At 55.9% G+C, this 27,921-nt stretch overlaps 2 protein-coding genes across 14 annotated transcripts; one reads left to right on the top strand and one right to left on the bottom strand.

Moving 5' to 3' along the window:
• Positions 1-590: 590 nt before the first annotated feature.
• LOC308636360 (uncharacterized protein) lies at positions 591-3,649 on the top strand (the record flags this gene model as incomplete). The annotated part of the gene is made up of 6 exons (XM_081271775.1): positions 591-636; positions 1,480-1,623; positions 2,094-2,165; positions 2,247-2,367; positions 2,559-3,285; positions 3,366-3,649. 6 exons carry the CDS (start codon positions 591-593, stop codon positions 3,582-3,584), a joined length of 1,329 nt encoding a protein of 442 aa, XP_081127901.1. The 3' UTR covers positions 3,585-3,649.
• Positions 3,649-27,921, bottom strand: FMNL1 (formin like 1). 13 transcript variants are annotated; one of them, XM_081271904.1, is made up of 28 exons: positions 27,241-27,921; positions 18,906-18,989; positions 17,021-17,134; positions 16,425-16,498; positions 16,029-16,112; positions 15,567-15,794; positions 15,283-15,300; positions 13,730-13,838; positions 13,070-13,146; positions 12,769-12,862; positions 11,854-11,928; positions 11,472-11,582; positions 10,246-10,395; positions 9,601-9,702; positions 9,189-9,441; positions 8,624-8,959; positions 8,320-8,444; positions 7,514-7,716; positions 6,853-7,087; positions 6,648-6,716; positions 6,012-6,092; positions 5,809-5,938; positions 5,506-5,669; positions 5,141-5,242; positions 4,905-5,000; positions 4,547-4,655; positions 4,298-4,396; positions 3,649-4,084 (listed from the first exon to the last, which is right to left on the bottom strand). In XM_081271904.1, the coding sequence occupies exons 1-27, from the start codon at positions 27,367-27,369 to the stop codon at positions 4,305-4,307; spliced, it is 3,444 nt and encodes a 1,147-aa protein (XP_081128030.1). In that variant the 5' UTR covers positions 27,370-27,921; the 3' UTR covers positions 3,649-4,084; positions 4,298-4,304. The 13 variants fall into 13 exon arrangements, with proteins under 13 accessions (XP_081128030.1, XP_081128027.1, XP_081128026.1 ...); XM_081271901.1 differs by having other exon boundaries at positions 3,650-4,084; positions 4,547-4,667; XM_081271900.1 differs by having other exon boundaries at positions 3,650-4,084; positions 4,547-4,667; positions 15,567-15,695; positions 27,241-27,919.

Below are 27,921 nucleotides of genomic sequence, written 5' to 3'. Positions count from 1 at the left end.
AGAGATCCCCACCCACACAGAAAAGGTACAGGTGATCAGGGTTGGAGGAGGGTCCTCCTCCCTCACCAGAGGTGGTGGGGGGAGTATCACTGCCATAGCCCTGCCCTCAGAACCTCTTGGAGGGAGGGTTATGGGTACCTCATGGGAGGAGGTAGACCTGCACACACCTACAGGCCTGGTCCCAGATCCCCTGGAGTCAACATATTCCACTGGCCTGAGCCCCTCTGCCTTGTCTTCTCCATGCCTCTAAGGCCTCCACAGAAGCCTCGAAGGCTGCTCACACAAGATCGAGGTGAGGAGCAGTCCAGCAGGGTGCAGAAAGGGAGGTGTCAGCTGCACACTGCCCAAATGACCCAGACAGAGCCACCAGAAGCCATAGCCACAAAGACTGAGCAGACTACACAGAGGGCAAAAGAATTCAAGAGCCCTGTGGCTGCCCACCCAGCTTGGTCAGGACCAGATGCCAGATCTCAGAGGTGAGGGTGGGGAAGCCAGACCAGGGGCACTGGGTTTGGGTAAGGCCTGCCTGGCCCTGGCATCTCTCTGCAGCAGGTGCCAAGACCTGACCAACCTCTTCCCCCTGGGGCAGCATGACAGACGAGAATCTCCTGCCCCTGACACCCCGGGAGCTGACAGGTGAGAGTCCTAGGCTGGGAGTAGGGAGGGAAATTAGGGGGTGCTCAGGGCAGAACTATGAGAGGTTTTCCGCCCTGAAGCTGGAGTCAGTATCTGTAAACCTTGCAAGAAGCCAGTATTTATAACCTTCCCTCCATGCCAATATAAATTTGTTCATCTCTACAAACTGAAATTCACTGATGTGCCTGGTGTGTGTGTGTAGGAAGGAAAGAAAACTGGATGGAGTGTTGGATAGGCAAATGATGGTATTTGGATGGATAGATTGGCTGAACAAATGGACAGATAGGCAAGATAGAAAGGAAGAAGGGAAGAGGGAAAGAAGGAGACAGGGTGAAAAAAAGAATGAGCTCCCCTGTTGCCTAGGATCTAGGCTATGGGTGGGGAGTGCAAGAGTAGAAAGAATCACTTCCCCAGTGTTCCTCAAAGATATATCCTGGTGTTGGCAGGGGCCTTTCAGAGCAGAATAATTTTCTACATCAACACTTTTCAGTGCCTGCTATATGCCAGGCCCCAGCAGGGTTCCAGGGCATCATAGTTAGTCAGACTACCAGGTATGACCTTGAACATGAGTTTTGAATGCTTTTCATATAAATATGTCCAAGACCCATGTTTGAATTTTAAGACTGAATGGGCACTAAAGTGCCAATACAAAGCTGCCACTACTGTTATTTGTATTAAAAGTTATATATGTCTAGGGGGCTTGTATTAAAAGTTATATATGTCCAGGGGGCTGAGGTAACCTAAGGCATCAGATGTTCCACCTTAGCTGCAATAGGCAGATCTTAGGGCTCAGGGTTCCTATGTGTGCTGTTCACCTTGCTGCCTGCTCCCCTCTACCCTCAGCCTTCCAGGATATCTTCAAACTGTTCAGCTGCAGCCCAACAGGCACCGTGGACATGCGCAGCATGAAAATTGCCCTGCGCAATGTGGGTATCCAACTGGGCCCTCAGGAGATGTGTGAGGCTCTTCGGCTGGCAGACTTGGATGGTGGGTGTCCCATCTCTGCCCTCTTGCACTCTCCCACCTCCAGGTAGTCTCCTGATGAATGCTAGCCCTGTCCACAACATTCCTCCCTAGTTGTACTTTAAAGTTCCCTCTCCTGGGAAAAGAGTCCTCATCATCATTATCTCATGGCCTTTAAACATTGCTGCTGATTTAATTCTTATCCTGACATGTGGCTGCCCCAACTTAAGGGCTATTTCTCCCCTACTCAAATTAGGGTCTACCTTTAGCTTCTCTGTGGACCCAGTTGGATATCCACATTGCACAGGGCAACTTTCATGCTATGTGTGTACCTTTTGGGCTGCAGATGAACAATTTGAAATATCCTGGAAGGGCAGGCAGGGAGAGGCAGACAGCAAGGTGAACCACACACATGGGAACCCTGAGTCTGTGTATACAGGGCAAGCCTTCTGCAGGGGCAGGCACCCATTGCATCCTCCTCTCTCTCTTTCCAGGTGATGGAATCGTAAGCTTCAAAGACTTCCTGGGTGTCCTCACTGACAACCATTACGTGGCTCAATGCATGCGTGAGCACAAGACTGGTGTGGCAGGAGTGGGCCTGGCCTGGGGAGGAGGCCTCTCCTCACACTCATTTTTGCTGTCCCCAGGGCAAATGAGAAACCGTCGGGTCTGTGACCCCAAGAGCCTAAAGACCCTGTTCATAGAGATCCTGTTCAAGCTGCTTAGCCAGGGCTTTGTGCCCTCCAAGTCCGCACAGGAGGTGATGAGGTGGGCACAACCGTCCCTAGATCCCAAGCCCCAAAGATAGGAGCCCTGAACTCTGGGCCCTTTTCCTGAGCCCCAAGCCACCCCAGACAAAGACAAGTGGCTTACTGTTCTCCTTGAGTTTCGGAGCCTGTGAGATGGAGGGGACGAAGGAGGCATTGTCTAAAACGGATACCCCTCTTCTCTCCTTCAAGCTACTACTTCAAGAAGCAGAGGGCTCTGCAGTTGAGCCCGGGCTGTAGGGGTCGGGCCCGCGGCCAGGGCCGGCGGTCGCGCGCCCACGCTGGCCTCAACTTCTTCTGTCAGGCGGCGCGCGTCAGCGGCCTCTCCAACACGGAGCTAGCGCGCTCGCTGCACACACTGTGCAAACCGAGTGCGCGCTCAGTGGGTAGAGGCCGGGGGACAGAGGCGCGGGGCTGGGGGCCACTGGAGAGGGGACTCTTCCGGTCACACACAGTCCCCGCCACCACCTCTGGCCTCCGAGGACCCACTCCCGGCACCACTATCCCCTCCCCCTTCTCCTGCCGGGCGCCTGCCCCAGGTGCGCGCAACCCCTACTCTCAGATACCCAAACTGGCCGGGCGGATGCGGCCAGAATGCAGGACGCGGAGCCGAATCCCCGGCCCCCCCGACCTCCGCCTTCCCAAGCCCCACCAGCCCGGCCGCTCCAAGCTCCTGCCCAACCTGGGACCGCTCAGCCCAGGTGAGAGCAGACGCGCTGGGCTGGCAATGCAGACCAGGGGCTCCGCCGGAGAAGGGCGGGCGGGCCGGGGAGAATCAGGACAGGGCAGATGGGGCGGAGGCGGGAAAGCAGATGCGGCGGCGGCGGGACTGGCGGGCGGCAGGCGAAGAGTGGGAGCACACCGAAAGAAACGGGGACGGAGTAGGCGCAGGCGCAGAGGGAAAGGAAAAGGGGGCGAGGTATCCAGGTAGGAGGCCCCAGCGGAAGTGGGGGGCAGCAGCAAGGCGGACCTAGGAGGTGCTAATCCGGCGAGTCTCAGCATCTCCGAGCTGCTGGCTACACCCTCCACATCTCCGAACTGCCGGCTACACCCTCCACGTGCTCCCTCCGCCCTCCCGCAGGGTACGTGGACGAGTCGCTGGAGCAAATAGGCCTCTCAAAGCGGGCTCTGTCCCCTGCGACTCTAGTGCAGAAGCAACCCTTCTCCCCTTCACCAGCCTCTTTGCAGAAACAAGCTGTGAAGAGCTTGTACAAGTAAAGCGTTTGCTGAGCGAAACCGGCTCTGTGAAATGGGAGTGGGCACCGAACGGACACTGATTTTTTGCAAACATCTTTATTAATCTTGTATAAAAATATGGTCCAAGGAGAGTCTTTGGGGGTGGGAGTTCATGGGGGAGGGCAAGGTGCACTTTATAAGTTACAGGCCAGGCTCCCGCTCAGGCTAAGTATGGCTATTGGGGGAGGGGTGCTGCAAGCAGCTTTTGAGGATTGAGACCAGGAGATTCTGCCTCCAACAGGAGGAGGCTGTGCTGGCCCCTTTAAGGAGGGCCAAGGTGCCAGGCAGCAGGAGGAGGGGCTGCCCAGAGGCCCACCTTCCTTGAGCCCCAGCCTGTCCACAACCGCACCCCCTACAGAATCCACCTGCGGAAATAGGCTACAGCGAAAGGTCAGAGGTGACCTGCAGGGGGGGTCCTGGAGTGCGCCTACGACCACTGCGACGGCCTGTGTCTGCGCGGATGTAGGGCTGGTTCCGTAGATCTGGCAACCAAAGGAGATAGCCCTTCAGGAGTCTGCCCAGAGCTGGGACCAAGCTCCAGGGTACATGCTCAGCCTTCTGAGAACCCAGGTTGTGTGTTTAGGGGAAGGGGCACTGTTTACATTTGCCAGATCTCCCATCTGCCCTGCAATACATTCCAGCCATGCACTAGCACAGAAGGGTCCCAGAGCTGTCAGCAGCGATGTGACAGGTACCTGGGGGCTAGAGGGGCATCTCCTCTCCCAGGCTGGCCTCACAGAGGAGCCGGGATGTCCGCTTGCCAGTGCGGGCGGTGAAGGGCACTGTCTTGAGCACTGAGGGTGAAGGGGTAGGGGGTAGAGAAAGGAAAAAGGAAAGAAAAACAGAAAAGGTAGCAAGAGGCAGTAAGGCAGCCAGACCCCTGGTCCGGGTCCAGACAAAGAACAGCTTAGAAGGACAGAACAGGTGCCTGGCCAAGCCCTCACCTGTGATAATGTCTTCAATGGCCCCATCACGGTCACTCTCATAGATGAGTGGCTCCTTCTGCTGCTTCCGTTTCAGCTCAGATATGAGGTCCATCTGTTGTCTCCGGGCCTTGGGTGGAGACTGAAGGAGATGTATATATAGCTCCAATTCCAGGATCCCTCCACCCCACTCAATTCTAGTGCCTCACAGCAAGGACAGGTGACTGGAACAAAAGGAACCCACTCCCATCCCTGACTCCTAGGGCACTGTCTTTGAAAAGGGTCTGTCCCTAACAATGGGGATGGGAATGGGGCCAGAGAGTGTGAGGATACCTTGCATCCCTGCATCCCAGAACCAGGCTCAGCAGCAGCTGCATACCTTAGGTGCTGGGGGTTCCCCCCTGCCTGGGGTGTCAGCACCTGCCTCCTGGGCAGCTGCTTCCTTCTTCCATTGTTCCACCTCTTGCTCAGCTTTCTGAGGGACAAAGGCAATTCTCAGTGAGGGCAGTCCTTACTCCTACCCTGTCCCACCCAAGAGAGAAGCAGCCTCTGCCCTTCCCACTGCCCATGCAGAAAGGCTTCAGGGCTCCCAGCCCACCCATCACACATATGTACCTTGTACGCCTTGATGAAACGGCTGAAGAGGGAAAAGAACATGGAGGGGGATGTGGTCTTGGGGTTTTCTCCGAAGTACTCCACCACAGACTCATAGGCCTCCTGTTGGCACAGCCCATCAGCCCTGTTAGCATGGGCTCCTCAGAGCCTGATGCCGCTCTGTACCTCCTCAGGACATTGGCCACTTCATCTGCTCCTCCAGGCAGGTGGCCCTTCACTTCTGCTTCATCCCCAAAGGGTCCCAGCTGTGGCCACACCCCTCCAGACCTGGGCTATACACCCCCACCTAGTGATCCAATGGCAAGGACTCCTTCATTTCCCCAACCCAGCTTCCCTAGCTCCAGACCAGGCCAGCCCCAGCCCACCTGAGCAGTCTTGCTGTCTGCCAGTAGCTTGTCCATGGTGGGAGAGTTGGCCCTGAGGAACTCCTTAAGCACCAAGCAGTCATCCTGCCGCACAAACTCCCTCTGTGTCAACTCCAGGCCTCGCTGCAGGGAGCGCACATCCCCCAGGACACTGTCCAGGGACACTGGGTGGAAGACGGGGCAGAGTGAACTCAAGGAATCTGAGAGGCAGCACTCCCACCCAGTTACATCTTGCAGTCCCCTTGCTTCCCAGTGGCCTCCGGCCTGAACTCCTGCCTGCTCAGGGCCCTGGCTGCTCTATACCTGAGCCTGCCTTGTCCAGGAAGTGCAAGTCACTGTGGAAGCCTGTGAGCTGTGGGTACTTCTCAGCAATGACCTTCACCAGGTAGTGCAGCAGTGTCTGCTTTCGGTCAGTCGACTTCATCTCCAACAGCTGAGCAAAGACCTGTTGTAAGCCACAGGCCACCAGCCAGTCCCCAGCCGCCACGCAAGGCCCCCCACCTCACCACATCCAGACTCTGGAGCCGGAAACCGTAGGCTGCCCCACGCTTGCTGCTGTTCATGTAGTTGCCAAAGGCCAGGACGATCTGGGAGAGGCAGGGGAAGAGACTCAATAGGGTACCAGGGCTGGGGAAGCCCCTTAAGTAAACATTACACAAGAAAAAAGGTGACAAAAAATGAGCCTGCACACACACAGCCTACCACACTTCTGAATGGAACTCTCTCTCCATGACACACGTACTTGTGTGTATGCACGTTTCACATGTGTGCATGGTTAACCCATGAACATATCCAATTTTGCCCTCTGCTGGTCCAACCCAAAATTGGCAGCCACTTTCCCCTCCTAGGGGTTGTCACCCTTTTGCCAACCATTACTACTGGTCCCCTCCTGGGATGGTCCACTGCTGCTCACACAGCAATACCCAGAGGGGCTGACCCCTCTGGCAGGGTCTCAGATACCCTGTTAAAGGCATGGCTGCTGTCACCAATCCTCACCCAGATCTAGTTTTGTCTTTCAAAGCATGTACATGAGAAGTGGGAACATTATCTTTGTTGTACACTATGTAGGTGGGGCCTTCTCACACTACTTAGAAGAGGCCAGTATGGGCCCAGCCTCTGGGACCCTTGCCCTGGGCTCTCACCTCTAGGATCTGCCGGAGTTTGTCAGAGGACTTGATGGACATTGAGGCTGCAATGATGGCATTCAGTTGCTGGAGGTGAGACAGGGGAGGTAAGTTGGAGGCACCCTCATCAAGAGGCTCAGATCTCCCAGATGAAGCCTGGGCTGAGAGATGCCTCCCCCCACCCGAAGCCCAGGCCACACTGCCCTGCCCGCCCCGCCCACACCGGCATGAGCAGCTGGGCCGTATCCGGGAAGTTGCCCAGGAAGGTGAGCGTGGACATGCGCTCCGGCAGGCGTGGGATGCGGCTGAAGCGTAGCATGAAGCGGTCCTCTTCCGTCAGCTCCTCCAAGGTACGCTGCTCCCGCTCAAAGCGGGCAATGAGGCTGCGCTCATACTCCGTGGGCAGAAAGCGGGTCAAAAGTTCCAAGAAGTCCAGGCCGAGAGCCTGCAGGTCATACCTGATGGGTGAGCAGAGGAGCCAGCCGTTTAAACCCCATATCCACCAGCCCAGAGAACAAGATTACATTCCCTCCTTTGGTTGAATAAATGAACTTAAATATTTACTATTTGCTGACAGCTTCACAGAACAAGAAGTAGGAGTTTCGAGAAGATGGGAGTTTGGGAGCCCAGGTCCCCATCATTCATCAATGGCAGATGCCCTACTATAAATCTCTCTGCCAAAGAGGCAAGAAGGGAGTGGGATGTCCCAATCTAGGCCTGGACTCAGTTTTCTTAACCTAAAAATGGAAATACAGTTCCCTGTCCACGGTTCCAATGAAGCTTATAGGCTCTGTCCCCCAGCTGGGGCTCTTACTAGGCTCTGCCTGAAGATCCCAGCCTAGAAGAGGGGCTGAGCTGCCAAAAGCCCAGAGCAGGGTACTCACGTCTCAATAGCCTGGCAGATGCGGTCGGCCCCCAGATTGCCCTTGCGCAGAGTGATGGCCAGGTTTTTGGCCCGGTTGGCCTCGATGAGTGTTGCTTTACTGGGGGCCTTGTGAGCTGTCTTGCCCTTGAGAGCACTGATGTCCAGACTGGGGCCTTGAGACTTAGTCTTGAACTGTTCCTCAAAGTCACTCATGTCCAGCTCCTAGGGTACAGGGGGAGAAGGTGGGGCTGGTTGGGGCCAAGGTCTGGCACACTCCGGGTGAGCACTGTGTTCAAGGATAGAACCACTGGTTCAGTCCTGATAGGCCATCAGCAGAGAGACAAAGCAATAACCCAAATAGAACATAGGCCCTGATACAGGAGAAACACAAGGAACACTGAGGAAGAAGAGAACCACCCAGCCTAGAAGACCCAGCCTTGGGCCATTAAGAAAGGCGTGAACTGGTCATCAGGGAAAAGGGAAGGGTAAAGGGAACAGAATGATCAATGGCTCAGAAGCAATGGAACACATCCCTTTTGGAAAACTGAAAGTGGAATCAAGAGGGCTAAGGTCCTGGTTGTGAGGAAGTGGTAGGAAAAGGGCCTGAAAGGAGAGGGATATGCCCCTCTATAGGAAAGGAGGGTAAAGACTCCAGGGAGGTCAGTATACCACTGCCTACTAGACCAATGCACCAAGGCAGTGTAGCTTAAGGCTCTGCCCATCTCCACTTCTTCTGTAAAACTGGGTGGAGATGACCACCCCCATGATCCTGGCAAGCCCCCACCTCTTCGATGCCCACACTAGGAGCAAGACAGGTGCACTCACTTGTAGCACTTTCTCATCGTTGAGCTCTGTGAACACGGTGCCTGTAATCTGGCTGGGTTTCAGGGCCACCCAGTTCAAGAGTGGCATCCGGAACTTGGTCTGGATGGGTTTCTTGGCCTTCACTCCTGGGGCCGGGAGGGAGTGGTGAGCACTGGGGGCGCTAGAGGCAACCAGCCCAGCAAGGCCTGACAGGGCAGCAGGAGGCAGTAGGAAGCCCCTGGACAGAGGGTCCTGGAGGACACTGAGGCTGGGGCTCTACTCATCTCCCCCAAGCCCTGGGCTCGAGGGGGTCCACTCCACTCACCTAAGCTCGTCTCTGGGCCAGGCCCTCCAAGGGCATCAGGGGGACCTCCGGGCGGCGGTGGGGGCGGCGGTGGCACTGGTCCGTCAGTGCCGAGAGGTGGCGGCGGCGGTGGCACTGGTCCGTCAGTGCCGAGAGGTGGCGGCGGAGGCGGTGGGGGTGGGGGCGGTAAGTCTCCTGGCAACGGTGGTGCGGGCGGGGGCTCTGGGCTACCCGGGAGGGGCGGGGCCGGTGGGGGCGTCGAGGGAGGGGCTTCCTGTTGGAACTGGAGGCCAGGCGGTGGGGGTGGTGGCGCGGGCGGTGCTGCTCCAGGAGCCAGCTCTGCTGCAGGTGGGAGATCTGAAGCCAGCGAGGGCGGGGCGGGGGAGGAGCGAGTCAACTTCGTGGCTTAGGTGGTCTCAGGTCCGCCTCCCTGCCCTGCGACTTACCTGCGCCTATCTGAGCCACACCCACAACCCAGACCGCCCTCAGCTGACTCTTGAGTGCCAGACCTGGCCCCAGGTTCCCCTTCCAGGCCCGGATCCCCCGCCCCCACCGCACCCCACCCCAGCTTGAAGCTCCCGCGCACCTGGGCTGGGGGAGCAGCTGGGCAACCCCGGAGTAGGAGCATCACTGCCGCTTGGGGTTGCCACAGTGACTGGGACGATCTCAATGGAGACGGCATCCCCGGGCCCCCGCAGGATTCGGATTAACCCCTTTTCCTCCAACTCCTCGACCTTCAGCTCCAGGGCGGAGGGCCGTGCCGGGGCGGGAGGAGGCACTTTCTCAGGCTCTGGGGGACGTCTGGAGATGCCCATGGGGGTTGACTCGCTGAAGCGTTCCTGCAAGCCCCAGGGAAGGAATCAGTGCCCACCAGCAGGCTCCAGGCTCCGTGGCACAAAGTCCCCATCCTTTCCCAGGGTTAGGGAGGAGCTGTCAAGCCCAGAAACCCCAGCCAGCCTATTCTTAGGAGCCCACCCCAGTCCAAACCCCAGCCTCACCCGCAGGGTCTCCAGTTCCTTGCGGGCCTGGCTTAGCTGCTTTTCCAGTTCAGCAATCTTAGCCATGGAGTCGTTCTCTGCGTCCCGAAGCCGCTCTGTCAGCTGTAGCACCGGCACATGGTGAGCTACCACCCGCGGCCAGGCAGCACTGGCACCGCCGGTGAGGGGGCGGCATCAGGCAAGCCTGCCTGGAGCTGGGGGAGGCTCCCAGATCCGCTCAGCCCCGCGAGCCAAGGGTGGGCCGAGCCTGGTACTTGAACCTCAGTAAGAGGAGGGGAAACTAAGGCACCACCGATGAGAAAGGTGGGTGGGAAGGAGGAGACTGAGCTAGGAGGGACCCCTGGCATCCAGTTCCTCAAAGTCAAAGCTTGGGGTCTGAGCATCTGTGGAGGTGGCGCCTGCCTTTCACATAAATCCCACACCGTGCAGGAGCTCGCTGAATACTCATTGAGAAAGACACCCAAAGGACTCAGGAATTGGATTCAGGCCAAACTCAGGGGCTAGACGGACAGCCACCTCCAATTCACATCCAGAACAGTGCTTGCCCTTCAGTACCTTATTATGCCTTCAGGCCCTAGGACCCTGAGACAGATAAGTGTTCAGAGCGCTTATTACTGCTGGGCTGGGTTCAGGACCGGCTCTCACCAGTGCCACTTGCTCCTGCAGCTCCTCCATGTGCTCCAGCACAGCATTCTTGGTCTCAGTGTCCTCCAACAGCGTACCCACATCAAAAATGTTGTCCAGATATGCCTGAATCTGCACCTGCAGCTTGTCACTCTCCGTAAGCCGAAGCCTCTGTCCCCAGATGGAATGAGCAGGGTGAGGCCTAATTCAGGGGGGTCTTTCTGTCCATTCACCATTACTGGGACCCAGAGGAAGGGGCCTGAACCCTAGCCTGCCTTTTTCTTTATTTTTTTATTGAGATATAATTCACATGCGATAAAATTCACCATCTGAAAGTATATACTTCAAGAGTTTTTAGTACGTTCACAAGGTTGTCATCATCACTATCTAATTCCAGAACATTTTCATCACACTTCCCCCCCCAAAAAAAAATCCTATACCCCATTAGTCACTCCTATTCCCTCCTCCCTACCCCCTGGAAACCATTCATTTACTTACTATCTTTCTTTTTTTTTTTCATTCATTTACTTCCTGTTTCTATGGATTTATACATTCTGGACATTTCATATAAAGAATCACATATGTAGCCTTTTGTGTCTAGCTTCATTTACTTAAGGTGATGTTTTTAAGGCTTATCCATGTAACCTGTCAGTACTATGTCTCTTTGTTATGGCTGAATATATTCCACCGTACATATATATAAATTGAGACTGTTTTTCACCTTTGTCAATCTTGGCTTTCAAAAATCCAATCCCAGAGGCCCTACTGCTCCAGCCAACCTTCAAAAGGAATCTGGGCAGAAGCTGCAGTTTCTCTGCTTAGGCTGGGCCAAGAACCCCCAAGACCCCTGCCCACCTTCCCAGAACCCAGACCTTCCTGCCTAATATCTTTGGGCTCCCTATTATGTCCTAGAGTGAGAGTGGCCATCTGAGCTGGTACTCCCAGAATCAGACCCAGGGCCACTGGAGTGTATTCCAGTGCCTGCCACAAAAGCTGCTGGACTGAGTGCCTATCCTGTGTTGGGCACTGTTCTACACATTAGAGTCATTATTACTTCTATGATTTTCTTGTTTGACAGATGGGAAAACTGAGAGAGAGGAACTCAGAGAGAGGAACAGATCTATCCAAGATCACATGACTAGGAAGTAGCAGAGCCAGGATCTGAACACAGATCTGCCAACCACCTGGCCAAAATCTGTGTTGGTTGATGGTTATGTCGGGGGAAGGGGAAGGAGTGCAGTGCTCACCTCCAAGTACAAGTCCAGACCCAGATGAGTGAACTCATATTGCAAGAAGACACGGAAGTTCATATTCTCCACCGAGTGTACCACAATGTTGATGAATTGCATGCAGGCCACCTGGGGGCCCAGGAGAGCAAGTCTGTGATCCTCTAAGTAGGGGGTGCTCAACCTCCATTTATCCCCAAGTCTCCCTACCTCTCCACAGTATTTACTCCACTAACACAGTGTTGTCACCTCTATGACCCAATCTAGCCCTCTTCCCCCAAAACCCACTCCTTCCCCACTGGCCAGTCAGCCCTCATGCTTTACTGGGGCAGAACCCAGAGCCCAGCCGCTCCCTGAACCCAACAGGGCCTGGCCTGGGCCCCAGCCAGCCTCCTAAGCTCACCATGAAGTCGATATTGCTGTCCTCGTTCCGGAAATAATCCATGAGCTTTTCAAAGCGGTGCTGTTCCCCACATACCTGGGTAGGGGGAATGGTGCTCACTGAGAACCCAGTAACACATCTCCTAAGCCATCCTGGCTGTCACCCTTGTACGGCTACAAGTTCCTCATCAGATATATCTAAGCTAAGCCATGTCAGTCTTCTGCTGCAAACTCCACTCTCTCTCAGTCCCCTCCCAGAGCCCTCTTGTACACTTACTCTGCATGTGGGCACACTCCCACCTCAAGGCCTTTGCACGTGCTATTCCAACTGCCTCAACAATGACCACACCCACCCTCACCTCTCTCACAGCTTTGCTCAAGTCTTACCTTCTCAATGAGGCTCCTTGACCACCCTGCAACCAGTTCTCCCCCAAGCCAGTGTCTCTTTTTCCCTACAACACTTGTCATTTCCTAACACACTATGTAATTTCCTTATTTATTACATTGTTTATTATATGTCTTCTCTGCTTTTTTGTTTCTCTTGCTTACTGATATATCCCAGGGTCCCATTCCTGCCTGGCTCATAATAGGTCCTCAGTAAACATTCATTAAGGAATGAAGGAACACATCCAGCTCATGCACTATATTCCCACACAACCACTCTAGCAAGCCTATTAGCCAGAGTGCGCAACCCCAAGATGTCAGAATCAAGTCCAGTTCGGACCTGGCAAGGCTGAGAATCAGAGGCTTAGCAGATCCCTATAGTTGTCCCTGTCCCAGTCAGCCAGTGCTCCCACCTGATTCTGTACCTTCCTTGCAGAACTTCCTTATCCTCTGGGTTCCCCAAATGCCTACCCAATATCCTCAGCTGCTCCCATCAGAGGTTACAACTACTAGCCCCAGGGGCAAGTATGTATTTGGATGGGGACTCCGGTACCTCCTTGAAATTGTCAAAGGCTGCAAGGATGATATCATGTCCTCCCCGCACCAGGCACACAGCCGCGAGCAGCTCCAGCACCAGGGCCTTGGTTCTGGGCAAAGAGTGGACAAGTTGTCCCTCAGGAACCAGCAGTGCCCATAGCCAGGGTGGGCATGGCCCTGGCTAGAGGAGGACAGGGGCATTGATGGCAGAGGTGGGATGAGTCTGGGCAGCAGTCCTGAGAACTGGGGGACAGAGTAGGCAAGGGGTTAAGTAGAAGAGTCCACACGTGGAGACAGATTAGGGACGTGAACCTTACCGGGGGTTCTTATTGTTGAGACTCAGAGCAATCTCATTCACACAGGCCGGGTGGTTCATAACAAGGCTAAAGCCAGACTGGGGAGAGAAGAGAGGTCAGTGCCTCGGGGAAGGCCCTCAGGACCATCAGCACCTCCTACATATTTGATGCCGTGCCTTTCTGATCTCTAATGCCCTCAGCTTAGAAAGTTATTATTTTTCATATCTGACCACATCTCCTCAGCAGCAGTCAGATCCTAAAACTGTCCCTCTTTTAATTTGTCTTTTCCAAAGCCAGTGTCAGCCACCTTGGACATGCTGAGTCCTTAAGGGCTGAGAAAATAAGAGAGACAAGCTTCACCCGCAGGTTCCTCCAAACAGGGCCAAATGCTCTCCCCATGGACCTCGCTATTCAGTTCCGCTTGGCCCCCATGTGAGGCACATCCTTGCCTCAGCCACACCCAGGAGCACTCATGGGGATCTGACAAGGGGGGAGCAAAAATGTGGGCATCCCCTCAAGACTCATCAGCCTCAAGATCCCCTACCAGCCCAGATCCCCAGGGTTCCCTGGTGGGGGGGCAGGGAGAAGGACACTTGGTCTCCAAATATCAGCAATTTGCACAACCCCCAGTGAAGACAGCCCCCTCTCCCCAGCTCCCCTAGTCCCATGGCCACAGCCAACCTGGTAGTTCATGATGGCACGCAGGCACATGATACAGACGTGGACATCATCCTTCTGGCTGACGATACGGGAATTCCGTAAGGCCTTCCTGCTGTGGGCAGGGGTCATCCTGGATGGGGTGCAGAAGACACACCCCTATATTTAGAGCTCCGAGACCCAACTTCCTGCTCCCCCCCCCCACCAATAAGATGATGGCTGGAGTAAGAGAGGGCATATTTGGAACCTTAAGCCACCGCCTCCCATCTACCTATCCAAAGAGCCCAGCTGAGGGCAGGTGGGCCTCCTCAGTCCTCAGGAAGGGAGGGTGGGTCGAGGAAGCAAAGACCCTTACAGGGACTTAGCACTAAGAAGAGTTGCTGTGTTTGGGGTGGAGAGAACTGATAGAGGGGCCAGACAGATTCGGCTTGGAAGAAGCCATGAGAAGACTTTCCACGAGGTGGCGCTCGTAGCCACTTGGGCTCATCTCCATCTTGAGAGGCAGATTGTGAATGCAGAATGCTGTGGTTCAAGAACATTCCAGGTCACCACGTACTAGGCAAGTTACTTAATCTCCCTGTACCCCACTTTCCTCAGTTGTAAAATAGGTATGGCAATAATAGCACCTTCTTGACAGGGTTGCTGGGACTATGAAAAGAGCTCAGAACAGCTCTTGGCACCTAGTAAGGACTACATGTGCGTGCGTGCTCAATTATTCTTGGCCAAAAAAAAAAAAAAGTGTGATGTTTTCATTTTTGTAGAACTGCCAACGGAGACTTCCACGTCAGTCCTCTTGGTAATTCTATCACATTTCCAGCAACACTAAGAGGCCCCACCTCCTCCCGAGTCCTCGCCTCTGCTTGCTACATCACCCGTTTACGTCATGACACAAATATGCTCAAGTCTTTGCTGTTCCTTCCCCCTGGACTGCCCTTCCTTGCCCCTATTGTTGCCTATACAGCCTCTGTCCATCTATAAGACATAGTTCCAGCATCATCCCTTCTGGGTAGCCCTGCTATTGCCCCAGGTCGTGGCCACCTCCCTTCTTTTTTTTTTAATTTATTTTTAGTTTTCGGTGGACACAACATCTTTTTTATTTTTATGTGGTGCTGAGGATCGAACCCAGCGCCCCACGCATGCCAGGCCAGCACGCTACCACTTGAGCCACATCCCCAGCCCGCCACCTCCCTTCTTAAAGTTGCCACATCTCTGTGACAACCTGTCACACTGAATTGTTCCCCACTAAATTATGGAACCCCCAAAGGAGGGTGATCTGACATATGGGTACCTGCCACATACCTAATACATAGTAAGTGCTTTAAAATGTTTGTTGAACAAGTAAGGGAATGAATGAACAGAGAAATATTGTGAGAGTTTGGGAGTTAATATGCAGTTGGTTCCCTAAACCCAAAGGTCATTTCCTTCCTCCTCCCACCTCCCAGCTGGATGCCCTATATTTAGATAAGGAGACCTACCACAGTAGCTGAACCCAAGGATGTCAGCTGAATGCCCCATCCAACCCACCCACCCCCCAGGGAGCTGGCCAAGCAAGCACCGGCCCCCAGGTGGCTACGTACCGGGGAGAAGGGGGGCACCTGGAGGCCGCATAGGAGAAAACAGGGGATTAGATGGGTACAAGAGAGGTCCTACCACCCCAGAAGGCCCCTCCTCGTCCCAGACCCACCCAGGTACTCATCCCTTAACATATTAGTGTCCTGAGTGCTATGTGAGGCCCCGACTCTGGTCCCCCATGCTTGGCTCCCCTCCCCAGCCCCCAGGGCCATGTATAGAGCTGTCTAGATGTGACAGTATGAGGGTGACTTCTTCATTCTCCTGCCACCCTGTCTTAGGGACCACATACTTGATGGTCAAGTGGCGACTTTTGGGCACTGATGAGGGTGGCCCCTTGCTAAGATCTTCCACAGACTGCTCCAGGGGTTTGCTCTTCTCTGAGTTGGAGGCGCCGTTATCTGTGCTTTCCATGTCATACCTGGAGATACGATGCAAGGGGCTTGGAGGCCAGCACTGCAGGGGACACTTAAGAAGGGGATGGAGGAAACTGCCAGGTGGGCCAGACCTGCAGGAAAAACTGGGACAAGAGCAGGAGGCTGTGTTCTTGGCCCTGGGCTGAGCACAGCAAGAAGTGAGGGGACATCCCTCCTTGAATGGGCATGCCTTCAGGAAGGGGTGTGCAGGGCCAAGTACTGAGTCCCAGGGGGCTCCAACTATGCTGACTGGAACTGGCCAGAGGTGTGGGCTGAGGCTGAGGGACACATGGATCAAGGCTCCTAAGAGTGGCATGAGGGTGGGGTTGGGGGCTTACGTGACAGAGCACTGGGCAAAGGCCAGGTATTCCAGGAGCACATCCAGGCCACGGTTTTCCTCGTTGAGAAACTCCTGCACCCACCTGTAGGGCACAGGCTCCCTGAGTCCCATCCAGGAAGTGACCTGCTCGAGTTGTACAACAGGCACAGCCCTTGGATGGCCTTGCCCCAGGAAGATACCAACACATCCAACCTCAGGAGACCCAGTGATGCCAGGAGGTACTGGGGGCTCAGGCAGGGCCATGGTCCAGCCAGGCACCAAGCTGCCGACTGAGGATGGGCAGGAGCAAAGGAGGAGTCGCTGGACACCCACTAGGAGGTGGTCTACAGGTACAGCCTACGAAGGAGTCAGAGGAAGCCCTCCTAGACCCGAGGGGACCTAGGCCCTTGCTCACCCAATGTGGTTTGTCCTTAGGGAGGTCTCCAGCTCCCGCAGAACCTGTGTGGACTCCTGAACTCGCCTCTTGAACTGAGAGCCAAGAACAAGGAGTGTGGTGGGTGGAGCACAGTTTCCCACAGGCCATCAAGCCCTGAGGCAGCGGCCAGCATGCCCACCCTCCCCACCCCCAACACAGGGCCTTTCACGCTCTGCCTCCCCCACCACCTCCACACACCTGCCCAGCAGAATAAACACTCACAGGATGCATGCACTCCCCATGCATAGACGCACAGGGTGCACACAAGCTACATACACAGACGCAGAATGCACATACACATACACACACACACACCTCCCCATAGACACACACACATTCCTATATAAGCACACAGGGCACATACTCATTTAAACATGCACATCCACACACACCACCCTGGGGACATAGACATAGGGTGCGCACACACCCATGCATGGACACATGGGGTACACACACACACACACACACTGACACTGACACGAACCCACAGACAAGTTGATTCACATGGCTGTGCCAGCTGCCCAGAGCCTGAAAGGTGCAAGGGGGAAGGAGAGAATAAAAGGGGAGACATATACCCCCAGGTTGGACATCCAATCAGCTGCTACCTTTCTGCTGACCCCACCGGTATCCAGGTAACTCTTCAGCTTCTGGATGTAAGCGGCAGGGGGGTTCTTGACTTGAAACCGCTCCTGAGGAGAGGGATGGGGGCACAGGGAGCCAGTCAGAGCTGCCCCGGGGCAAATGACCTGTCCTCGTCCCAGTGTCCCATCCTCTGCTCTAACCTGGGGCTCAGGCTGTCTTAAGATGTCTCTGAAGGACCAATGGCACAAACCCAAACCATCTAGCCCCAGGCCTGGCCTGCCCCTCCTGCTGTGGCCTCCCCAGGCCACAGTCCTCTTCCACCCACTGGTTTCCGTGGGTAGAATGTAAAGGGTCAATCCTGGGGTAGGCCCAGCACCAGGGGGGATTCAGTCTGAACAGTAGGCGGCACCTTCCCTCCCCTCCCTGGACTAGAGCTGGGAGTACAGGCAGTGTGTGGTAGGGGGACCCTGGCAGGCTGAGGCCTCTCCCCCAGGACTCCTGTCCCCCTGTGTTGGTAGGTGCCCTTGTGGGGGCTCCTCTTCTGTGTTACACAAAGCAACTCCTAACTCAGCCACCCCAGCCCTGGGACAGCAGGGAGACTCCCACAGAGGGACCATGCAGAGACCCCCACTCGCAAGGGCTCCCATCCCTCCCATCTCAGACCCCTTGGATGTGCCCAGCCACCCCCCATAACCCTCTACTTCTCCAGCCTTTGAGTCCCTACCTCTGAGATGCCAGGCCCAGCCTCTTCAGCAGGACCCCCTCAACCCCCCCACACCTCCCCCCCCACACACACACACACCCACACACACTCACAGCTCCACAGCCTTTAGAGGCCTCCGCCCTCTGCCACAGCCCAGCCTTGCCCTAGATGGATGCCTAGCCAACTCATTTCATCCCAGTCCATTAGAAGGAGGCTCTGTGGGCCCCCGGGGAGGCGCTGGCTCCCCAGCTCCCCACGCCCAGCCTCCACAGCCTCCGCTGGAACGTTGCTCCTGCCTCCACCTTATAGGATCCCCAGCAGCCAAGCCCCGCCCTACCCAGAACCAGGAGGGGTCCTCCTCATCCACAGCAGCCCAGTGGGCTGTGAGGGTGGCAAGCCCAGGGCCTGGACCAAGCTCTGAGGGACCCAGGTCGAAACTGGCTGGCCGTGGTGGCTCCTTGACTATATCTCCTCTGAATGTGAAGGAACAGAAGGACAGGGAGTCCTGTCCCTTCCTGCCCCCTCTAATGGGCTCAATGAAGATGTAAGACCCAGGTGGACACCTCCCTTCTCCAGCCCAAGCAGGTCGGAAGGGTCAAGGGAGGCTGCTCAAGGCTGGGCTTGGTGGCTCACACCTGTAATTCCAGTGGCTCAGGAAGCTGAGGCAGGAGGATTGCGAATTCAAAGCCAGCCTCAGCAACTGAGTGAGGCCCTAAACAACTCAGAGACACCCTGTCTCTAAATAAAATTCAAAAAAAAACTGGGGATGTGGCTCAGTGGGTAAGCGCCTCTGGGTTCAATCCCCAGTACCAATTAAAAAAAAAAAAAAAAAAAGAAGAAGAAGAAGAAGAAAAGAGCGAGGGGGAGGGAGGCTGTTTAGGAAGCTCAGCAGGACAGTGAACCAGCCCAGCTGCCTGGCCAGTGCCCTGGCCCAACTCCTATCAGCTCTTGCTCATGACTCACAAGATCTCTAAGGAGACTGGTGTCAAAGGGAGGGGAACTCAGAGTCCTAGAGAGACCCCCAGCACCCTACCCAGATGCCAACCCAGCCTCTAGGTATGGGCTTTGCCCCATGGGCAGTGTGGTAGTACCCGCCTCTTACCAGCATCAGCCTGGTCAAGACAGGATGCCCCAATGCCAGGACAGATGGGTAACAGAACCAACCTGACACCCACCTGGTCACAGATGAGCTCCCACTTCTTCTCGTTGTCATACTGGCTCAGCAGCTGGACCTTGTCCGGGGGTAAGTTCATACAGTTCTGAGGAGGGGAGAAAAAATAAGACCCTGAGCCTATGGCCCCAAAATGATAGGGAAGGGGAGGATATGGTATTTTCAGGGAACCCACTAGAAGATATGTCATCCTCTCACCTGGGAGATAAACAATGTTATCCAGTGAAAAAACCAATGCCCAGAGAACAGAGCACCTTCGGGCCCAACAACCCAAAAGGGACCCACTATTTGAATCCAAGTCTGCCTGGGCTCTGTCATCCCCTCACCTCAGCTCCCTAAAAAAATTGGCATGAGGCAGATGTATGCACTCGCTGAACCTCAGACACGTCTGGGCTCTAGTTTCCCCATCTCTCCTCCCATCCAGGTGGGAAGCTAACAGGGGAGCCATCTCCAACCACGCTTAGGTGTGGCCTGTGGATATGAGCAAAGCCTAGGCCCAGGGCACTCAAAAGCCTCATCCTTCTCTGTATCTCCCTCTTCCCCTCCAAGAAGGAAGAGAGCTGAGGGCAGCCATGTCATCCAAGCTTGGAGTTCCAGGCAGGTGCATCATGGATGCAGAGGTGGGGGAGATTTGAACAGGGAAGGTCACTCAGTCACAGGAACTGGGCGGAACAGCTAGTTGACTAGGCCTGTGATGCTGGTGGCCCAGCTGGGACTCCCCTCAGGAGCTAAGAAAGGTCAGCAGAACTCTGTATGGGTCCTCTTCCTTAGCCACAGTTTTTCTGTCACCACAGGGCAAGCGTAGAGTCCAGCCCAGGGATGTGGAATCAACCCAGTGTTGCCAGCCGCAGGGGCTCCCTGGACCCAAGGACATGGTGAGTCTCCCTAATAGACTCAGAAGACATGGCCAGTTCACCTCAATAGGGAAAACCCCAGGTTTATTGACAGCCTGTGCGTCAGACAGTTCTTGCCCTCGTGGAATTTCCAGTTCAGCCAGGGTCTCTACTGGTGATGTGGGAGCCCCCTGAGAGCCCCAGCCAGAGTCTGTAGGGCTCCTGTCCCCAGCTCTGTGGTTTAGGCTACACACTCTCAGTCACAGGATTCTGAGGAGAGGCTACAGCTGGAGCAGAGCAGGGACCACACCCACCCAAGGCTCCTCAGCCAGCTTCCTCTCTTGGACGCTGGGCCTAAGTCTAGGGCTCTGGCTAGACTTCACCCCAAAAAATCACTGCCTTGAGTCATCCTCAGATAACAGGAAGCTGGGTGTTCTCAGTCCCAGTTGCCTAACCTTTCCGGCCAAGGCCTCACTTGAGAGGTGAAACTGCCCACCCACTAGACTCCCAGCCAGCTGGAAGTGGGGTACGTCATCCCTGTCCCCCACTGCTAAAGTGAGCCTGGATTAAGGAATCCGCCATAGTCCCAACTTCTGTCCTCCCTGCCATCAGGCCAGGGCCTAAGACAGCTCCTGCTGTGTCCAGACCCCTGCGGAAGGGGCTTTCAAGCTGGAAGACCTACTCTGCCTGGGGGGAGGGTTACCAGGCCATCCTTGCTCTGTCTCTCTCTAAGCCACATCCACCCCACAGAGACAAAGGGCAGGGCGGGGCTGAGATGCCTTGCCTCAAGGCTGAGGGGAGAGGAGGAAGCAGGAGGTGACAGGCAATGCCAGGACCCTGGAGCAGTGGCACAGAAGAGGGAAATGCAGGGGTAGGTGGCTGAGCACCAGCATCTGAGCCTCAGAAGGGATGGCCACTTCCTGACATGGGACTTCCTGGGCCTCACCTGCCCTTGAGACTTGTTTGGCTCTGGAATGGCACAATGGCAGGTCCAGTCATAATCTCAACTCCAACAGTCACAGTAGCCAGCTTCGCCTGAGTGTGTATAGTGCCAGGTACCACTCAGCACCCGGAATGTTGCCAACGGCCTTCTATCTTCTCTGCCACTGTTGGTACCATCATGCCCATCTCACAGGTACGAGCACAGATTAGTGGAGTAACTGGCCCAAGGTCATGATGCCAGTAAGAGGGGAGCCAGGAAGACTGAGCCACAGTGCTGGTCTCCTCCCCAAGGGCAGCCCAGGGTTATTACTGGGGAGGGGAGGTCTGTGCTGGGGCCTGGCACACCTGTCCCCACTTTGGTGGAAGGCAGGGCGCCCCTTTGCTCCTTCCCCACCTGGCGGTCCTCAGGCCCCAGGCCCACGTGCCAGCCTGCCAGACGTGCTAAAATTAGGCTCAGAAATCAGAAATAGCTCTGACAGCGCTGAGCACTAATTAGCAGCTGCTCCCCGCCTGTGACAGTGCCCACCGAAGAGACGAGTACCCAGGGAGTGGAAGAGGGGCCAGCAGATGCCACTCACTTAGGGTGAGGTGAGGCCACCTTGAAAACAGGATCAGAGCCCCAGACCTGGGCCCTAAGCAAAGGAGGCAGCATTGTGGATGGAGGCTGGGGGGACAAGAAGAAAGCTGAAGTTGCTCGAGTAGGACAGGAAGGGATAGGCAGTCCAGGTGTGTGTGTGAGGGGCATCTGAGAGGAAGACAGAAGAGGGGCAACTGTGGTGTGGAGCAAGTGGAGCTTCGTTCCAGAAAACCAACCCTATAGCTTCTTGGCCTCCTTGAGCCTCGGCTCCTGCCTCCATAAAATGAGCACACTCCCACCACACAGAGCTCCTGGGACTGCTGAGTGCCAAGTTCTGGTTCAACATAATAATGTTCTTCAGCGACCCAATATGGGGAAGAGGAATCTTGCAGATGTAGGGACATAGGGTTGGTTGGGGGAGTCCACAGGGGACCCCAAGGTAGGGCATAATAGGGTGAATAGAAGTTTGTGGAAACATACAGATGAGACAGGCGTGTCTCCAAGGGGCAAGGTCAAACATGAACTGGTCCTCAGGCCCTTTCCCAGTGCCCTGGACCTGATGACGAGGGAGATGGGACTTATTTCTTCTTTTCTTTTGATCAAGAAAAGAAGCTGAATCTTGCTATGAGACTGTGTGGGAACCACTATCCTCCCTCCATGTCCCTACCACCTACCAGAGAGCAACCCCACTCTCTGCTCACCCCAGACCAGCCCCTGCAGGCTCATGCTTGGAGCCTCCCACCCCAGACCCCGCCCCACGAGTATTGACTTCTAAAGCATTGTCCCAGTAGACTGAAGGGCTCAGGCCACATCTGGACACTGACCACACCCTACAGTTTCGCTTTCAATTTGAGCAGAGTCTGCATCCCAACCCAAGAGCCTCCTAGTACCTCTGCCCTTTAAACCCCAAGATGCCCCTGAACTTGGACACCCACCAATCCCAGTGTCAGGCCAGCTCCACAGGGGTTCCTCAGCCCAGACGGCCCAGAATCTGGGCCTGTCCCCAGTTCCCAGTCCCTATCTAGCCCATCACCTCTATTTTGGCTTCAAAGCTCTCGAAGCATCTGCAGAAATAATCAATAGCATCTACTCCTTAAAATCCCAGTATAGAATTTCTGGAACTCTTACAAGACTCTTAGGCTTAGCAGGGTGTGGTGGCGCACGCCTGTGATTCCAGCGGCTCAGGAGGCTGAGACAGGAGGATCGTGAATTCAAATCCAGCCTCAGCAATGGTGAGGTGCTAAGCAACTCAGTGAGACCCCTATCTCTAAATAAATTACAAAAAACAGGGCTGGGGATGTGGCTCAGTTGTTGAATGCCTCTGAGTTCAATCTCCAGTACATCCCCCCCAAAAAAAGAATTCTAGGCTTAGAGAGGCCATGGGTGACCTGCCCTGAATTAGGTGCTAAGAACCCCAAAAGCTAACAGCTTCCCCCACCTGAGCTCAAGGGTACCCAGGGCAGGTAAAAGGCAAGGAGCATGAGAACCAGGACACTCGGCCCTGCCCACATGACCCAGGCTGGCAGAAGAATAACAATAGCAGTGATGGTGGTGACAATAATAATACTCCTGAAACACTTCCTCTGGGCCAGGTGCCATCTTACGTGCTTTACATCTATTAACTCATTTAGACCTCAGCAACAAGCTGCAAAGTAGACCCCATTAGCATCCCCATTTTACAAATGGGAAACTGAGGCACGGAGAAGCTCAATGGTTTGTTCAAGGTGACCTCTAGAAGACAGGCTGGTTAAGAGACTTGGTTTCCTTAGGAAAAAAGGACCGTGGGGACAATGAGAAGTGTGGATCCTGGCCCCGAGGGGTCTTCTGAAGACAACATGGCCCCAGTCCCCCCATCTGAGGAACCAGGAACAGCCAGCAGCACTTCCTGCCACCCAGCGCTCTGCACTTCCTGTTGTTACCCACACTGTGCTCTTACTCACTGGGGAACCCCCCCTCAGCACGCCCTCTGTCAGGGGAAGTGGAGGCCTCCCCACCCCCTCCCCATGTGCACACTTCTACCGTTAGCCCCACCGCTGCCCCACCCTCCAGGAGAGGTGGCCTCCCTCTCGTGGTTTCCGGCCACCAGGCAGTTTTCAGTATGGGCCTTGCCGTTGCTGACCTGCATCATGGCAAGGAGACAGCCTGGCCTATGATGGCTAGAGATCTGGGGGCTCCTCGGGAACGCCTGACACCCATGGGTGCTCTTGGTGAGGGAGACGGGACAGGAGAAATCAGGGTCTGGGCTCCTTCACGGAGAAGGGCCCCAAGGTGGAGAGGACCAGGCCAGCTTCACTTCCTCACAGTGAAGAGCAGTTATTAACACTTGCTCCATGCCAGGCGTGGTGCTGAGCACTTGATTGAATCTCCTCAAAAATCCTAGCAGGTGGGCAGATACCTTTAACATTGTCTTTTTACAAACATAAGGAAAACTGAAGCTTAGGGAAATTAAGTAACTTGTCCAAGGTCACGCAGCTTAGTGAGGAGTAAAGAAAAAATTCAGCCCTTAAACTTCATGACCCCAGTACCCAGAAACCTTCCCTGCCTTTCTCCTGAGTAACCCCTGCTCCCTCAAAGGCAGGGATATCTAGAATTCTGTATTCCCAAAGGGAAAAAAAAATGCAGAGGTGGTACCAAGAACAGCCTCACCTGTTCCTGCCCATCTCACCCAGCTCTTTGCCAACGGCTCCAGATGTCACTGTGAATCATGCCCACCACATCCCTGGGTTTCCAGGGTCAGCATATGCCAGCCAGCTCTGCCTGGGAATGTCACCCAGTCTCTGCCCAGCCCAAAATCTGACCACAGGGCCACACCTCATTAAGATCTTCTGTGGAAGACACCCCAGAGGTGGGAAGCACAGGGTCTGAGCTACATGCCCTCAAACTTCCTCTGCCCACCCCCTGGAGGGAACTGGCCAAGGATGCACACCTCAGTCAGACTAGAGACATACACTCCTGCTCCTCACCACCAGCCCACAGGGAAAAGGGCCCATCCTGGTGGCAGGACTCCAAGGAACCTTGCCCTGCCTGCAGCTGGGCTCAGTGCCCCACACTACCTGATCAAGTGACCATGTCCCTGGACACCAATCTGAGCACCCCAGGTGATAGGCCCTCATGGGGCAAATTCCTCTCCAATGGCTCAGTCCCCTCTTGGATGCCAGCATCACTCTCAGCCTTGGGACATCATCCCAGGCTCCTTCCCTTATCCCTTTACCCCAAGGCCACAGGCTCCTCTCTGCCCAGACAGATCAGGGGTGTCCTGTACACATGCCACTCTGGCAGGCCTGTAAAGGATGCCTTGTCATCCAGATCTGTCACCCTACTTGCCTCAAAGGAGAAGGCACGAGGGCTGGAAGACACCCAGCCTTGGGCTTGGGCGTAGGAGAGGCGAGAGCTCGGAGCCTGGCTGGCTGGTGTTCCCACCATCGCAGCAGGCCCATGTGGCTGGGCAGCCATCGCTCCTCCACGGTTGCTAAGGCAGCAGCCAGAAACCCTGGCTCAACCCGCTCTCTCCCCATCAGCATTTTAAGCAGGGGCAGTCTTCTCTCACACAGCCTTCTTGGAAAGGTTGTGCCCCTCTGTTCACCCTTGCATAGGAAAAAGCCTGCTTGTAACCTCTGCCTGGCTCTGGGCCTTGGTGAGAGTATCTGTCATCTAGGAGCCTCACCATTAAGAGAGAAGGAAAAGTTAGGGGTGCTGGGATCCTATTAACCACCAGGGACAGACAAGGGGCCAAGCTGAAGCAAAAGAAAGAGGTTCCCTGAGGCCAGGTGACTAGAGCCAAGGTAAGGTACCTTCTCCCATCAAGATTGGAGGATCCCTGAGGGTGGTGGCCCCCAGTAATCTAAGTTTCTTCCCTTGAACATCAACTAACAACAGGATTCAGCTCTGGTCCCAGGGGTGGTGGTCAGATGGGTGGGAACCACTTGAAACAACCAATGCCAGACCCATGGGTTCACCCAAAGCCTCTACCCTGGGCAGCACAGGCAGAGGTCAAGGCTGTGACTCAGGGTGGAGTTCATGCCCCAGTTCACAGAAAATAAGAAGAACCAGGTTCTTAGCCAAGTGACCTGAGTTTGGGTTCATTCTGCCCACAACAGGACAAGGCATGGGTTGACCCACCCCAAGAAGAAGGTGTAAACACACTGGGGTTCCGGGGGTCAGGGAGGAGTGGGACCCCCAATGAGTGCTGCTGCCTTAGATTTCTCCCCAGCACCAACTCTTTCTTTGCCAGGATACCCTCTGAGATCACTGGGCCTCCCCACTTCCATACCCTGCTACTGGCAGGAGAGCAGGGGGCCAAGGCGGGGGTGGGGGTGTGTGCAGTGACATTTTATGTCAGGCTCAACCAGTCAATTACAGTCACAAATCTAAGCAGGGCAATCAAGTCCTATACCTACATCAGAACATCACCACTTGACTTTTGGGTTTTCCATTGGTCTGAATTATTCACTCCCATGGCTCCTCCCCCCATTAGTGTGAATAACAGAGAGCAGCCTGGAGCCTGGACCTCAGGCCTGAAGCCTGCCCCACCCCCACCTACAGACACACATTGCCCCACCATCTGGGGAGTTCAGAGTGGGAGTTCAGGGATCCACCACTGATGGATCCAGAGACTGTGTCTCCACGTGCCCCTCCCCCATCTGCTCAGCTCAGCTTAGCTTTGCCTTGTTCTGTGGAGGTGGGAAGTAGGGACAGGTGGAGAGATGGGGAAAGTCTGGGGTTAGTGTGGTGTGAGGTGTCCATCAAAGTCCCTCCCCTTCCCCTTCAAGCAAGGCGCCTTCACAAGGATAGACCGCACCCCACCCCAGAGTTCCTCCAGATCCCTCCTAACCTTCTCCTGGGAGGAGCAGCATGTGACTCTCAGGAACCCTTAGGAGGGATCTAGCCCTGCAGATGATCTAGCAAGTAGGGCCTAATGACTAGACAGAGAGAGGAATAATGTCTAGGACGGGGTGGGGACAAGCACTGAGCCAGCACTACTCTGCTCCTTGTGCCTGCCTTGAGCCCCCACCCTCAGACCTGCAGTACCAGCCTGCCCAGACTGGGAAGTGCCTCTGGGAAACAGCCCAATCTTATTCTCCTGTCACAAAGTATCCAGCAAGGGACAGTTGACAGCAGACAGGCCACCAGGCAATTAGAGAAAGGAGCAGAGAAGAGGGCTGAGGTATGGAAGGGGAAGTGAGAACAAGTGGCCCTGCCCTCTCCCTACTTCTGCCCACCAGTCTTAAAGACCCCTGACTTCTATGGAGTCCCCACAGCACCAAACATATTTTGACCTCTCCAGGTTCAGCCTGAGTTGATGAGTCCCTCCCCAGTGGGCTAGGCTCCAGCGTCCCCACACCAATTCCCCAGGCAGGTGACAGTGGAAGGGGGCTTCTGACTTTTGCTCCACCCCAAGTCAGTGGCCAACCCATCCTGACCCCGCCCTTCCTAATGTACTCCTTTCAGTAGCTAGGAGGGGATGCCGGAGACCTGCCCAGGGATATGGGGAAAGTGAGAAATACAGACACCCCCCTCTGCATGATCTGACAACCCACTCAGCAGCCCGGGCACCCGAACACACCAAACACTTGCTCTAGGTCAGCGGCTTCTAGAAGGTTAAATTGTAACGCCTTCCATCTTTGACCCGGAGACACAGAAGGGCAAATGCTGGAGACCCGCACCCAGTGGCTGGGCCTGCGAGCAGTGGGGAAGGGAGTGCCTGGGAGCCCCTTGCGCTGCGCTCCCATCTTCCTCACAGGACATTTTAAGGACCTTTAGATCGGGGAGCATGAGGGTTGTCTAGGGAGAGAGACTGGTGAATGCAGAAGAAAGTTTTGGGGGAGTGCTAAGTCACTCTGAAAGAAGCCACTGTCACTGCCATCCCTGGAGGGGGCAACCGCTGGGCGGGGGATCTCCAAGCGGCACCTGAACCCCCGGGGGCGGGGACGCGTGGCGAGCCCCTGCCGCCCCTCGCCCGCGCCCTGCGCGCAGCGGGTCACACTCACCAGGACCCGGGTGAACCTCTCCTCCAGCTCCCCGGCCGCGGGCATCGGCTGCTTGGGGGCGGCCGGCTGCTTCGGGGACGGCGCGGCAGGGCCCGCAGGCTGCTCGGCGCTGCCGGCCGCGTTGCCCATGGTGGTCCCCACCCAGCCGGCTAGGCGCCTCCAGCCTCGGAAATCCAGCTTTCCAGGGGACCGGGACGGGGCTCCCGGCCCAGGAGGCGAGGGTCCGAAGCTCGCGGCGACGCGGGCGCTTGGCTCAGCGGCGCACCGGGGTCGGGGCGCGGCGTCCCATCGGGGTGGCCCCGTCCGAGGGAGCGCGGCGGCAAGCTGCAGGGTGGGGGGAGGAAGTCAGGCTGCAGGCCGCCGGGGCCAGAGGGCTGGGCCGGGGGCAGGAAGCTGCGGCGCGGGCTCCCCCCTCGGCGATTTTCGAACTTCTGCTGTCGCTCCCGGTGCGCGCAAACCGCAGTCCGCCGCCGCCGCCGCGCACCCAGCCCCAGGGGGGCGGGCTGGAGGGAGGGGGCGGGAACCGGGCGCCGGCCGGGGGTCCTCCGCAGCCATGGCGCGGCGGGGAGGGGGCTGCCGGCCGCTTCACCTGCCGTGGAGGCGGCGGCGGGCGTCGCTTCACCTGCCGAAACCGCAGGCAACCAAGGCGAGGCCGAGGCGGCGGCGCGTTCGGTGGCGCCT

The sequence above is a fragment of the Spermophilus citellus genome, assembly GCF_964194105.1.
Source record: "Spermophilus citellus genome assembly, chromosome: 17".
In the NCBI taxonomy this organism is placed as follows: domain Eukaryota; kingdom Metazoa; phylum Chordata; class Mammalia; order Rodentia; family Sciuridae; genus Spermophilus; species Spermophilus citellus.
This window is presented reverse-complemented; position numbering and strand designations above follow the sequence as displayed.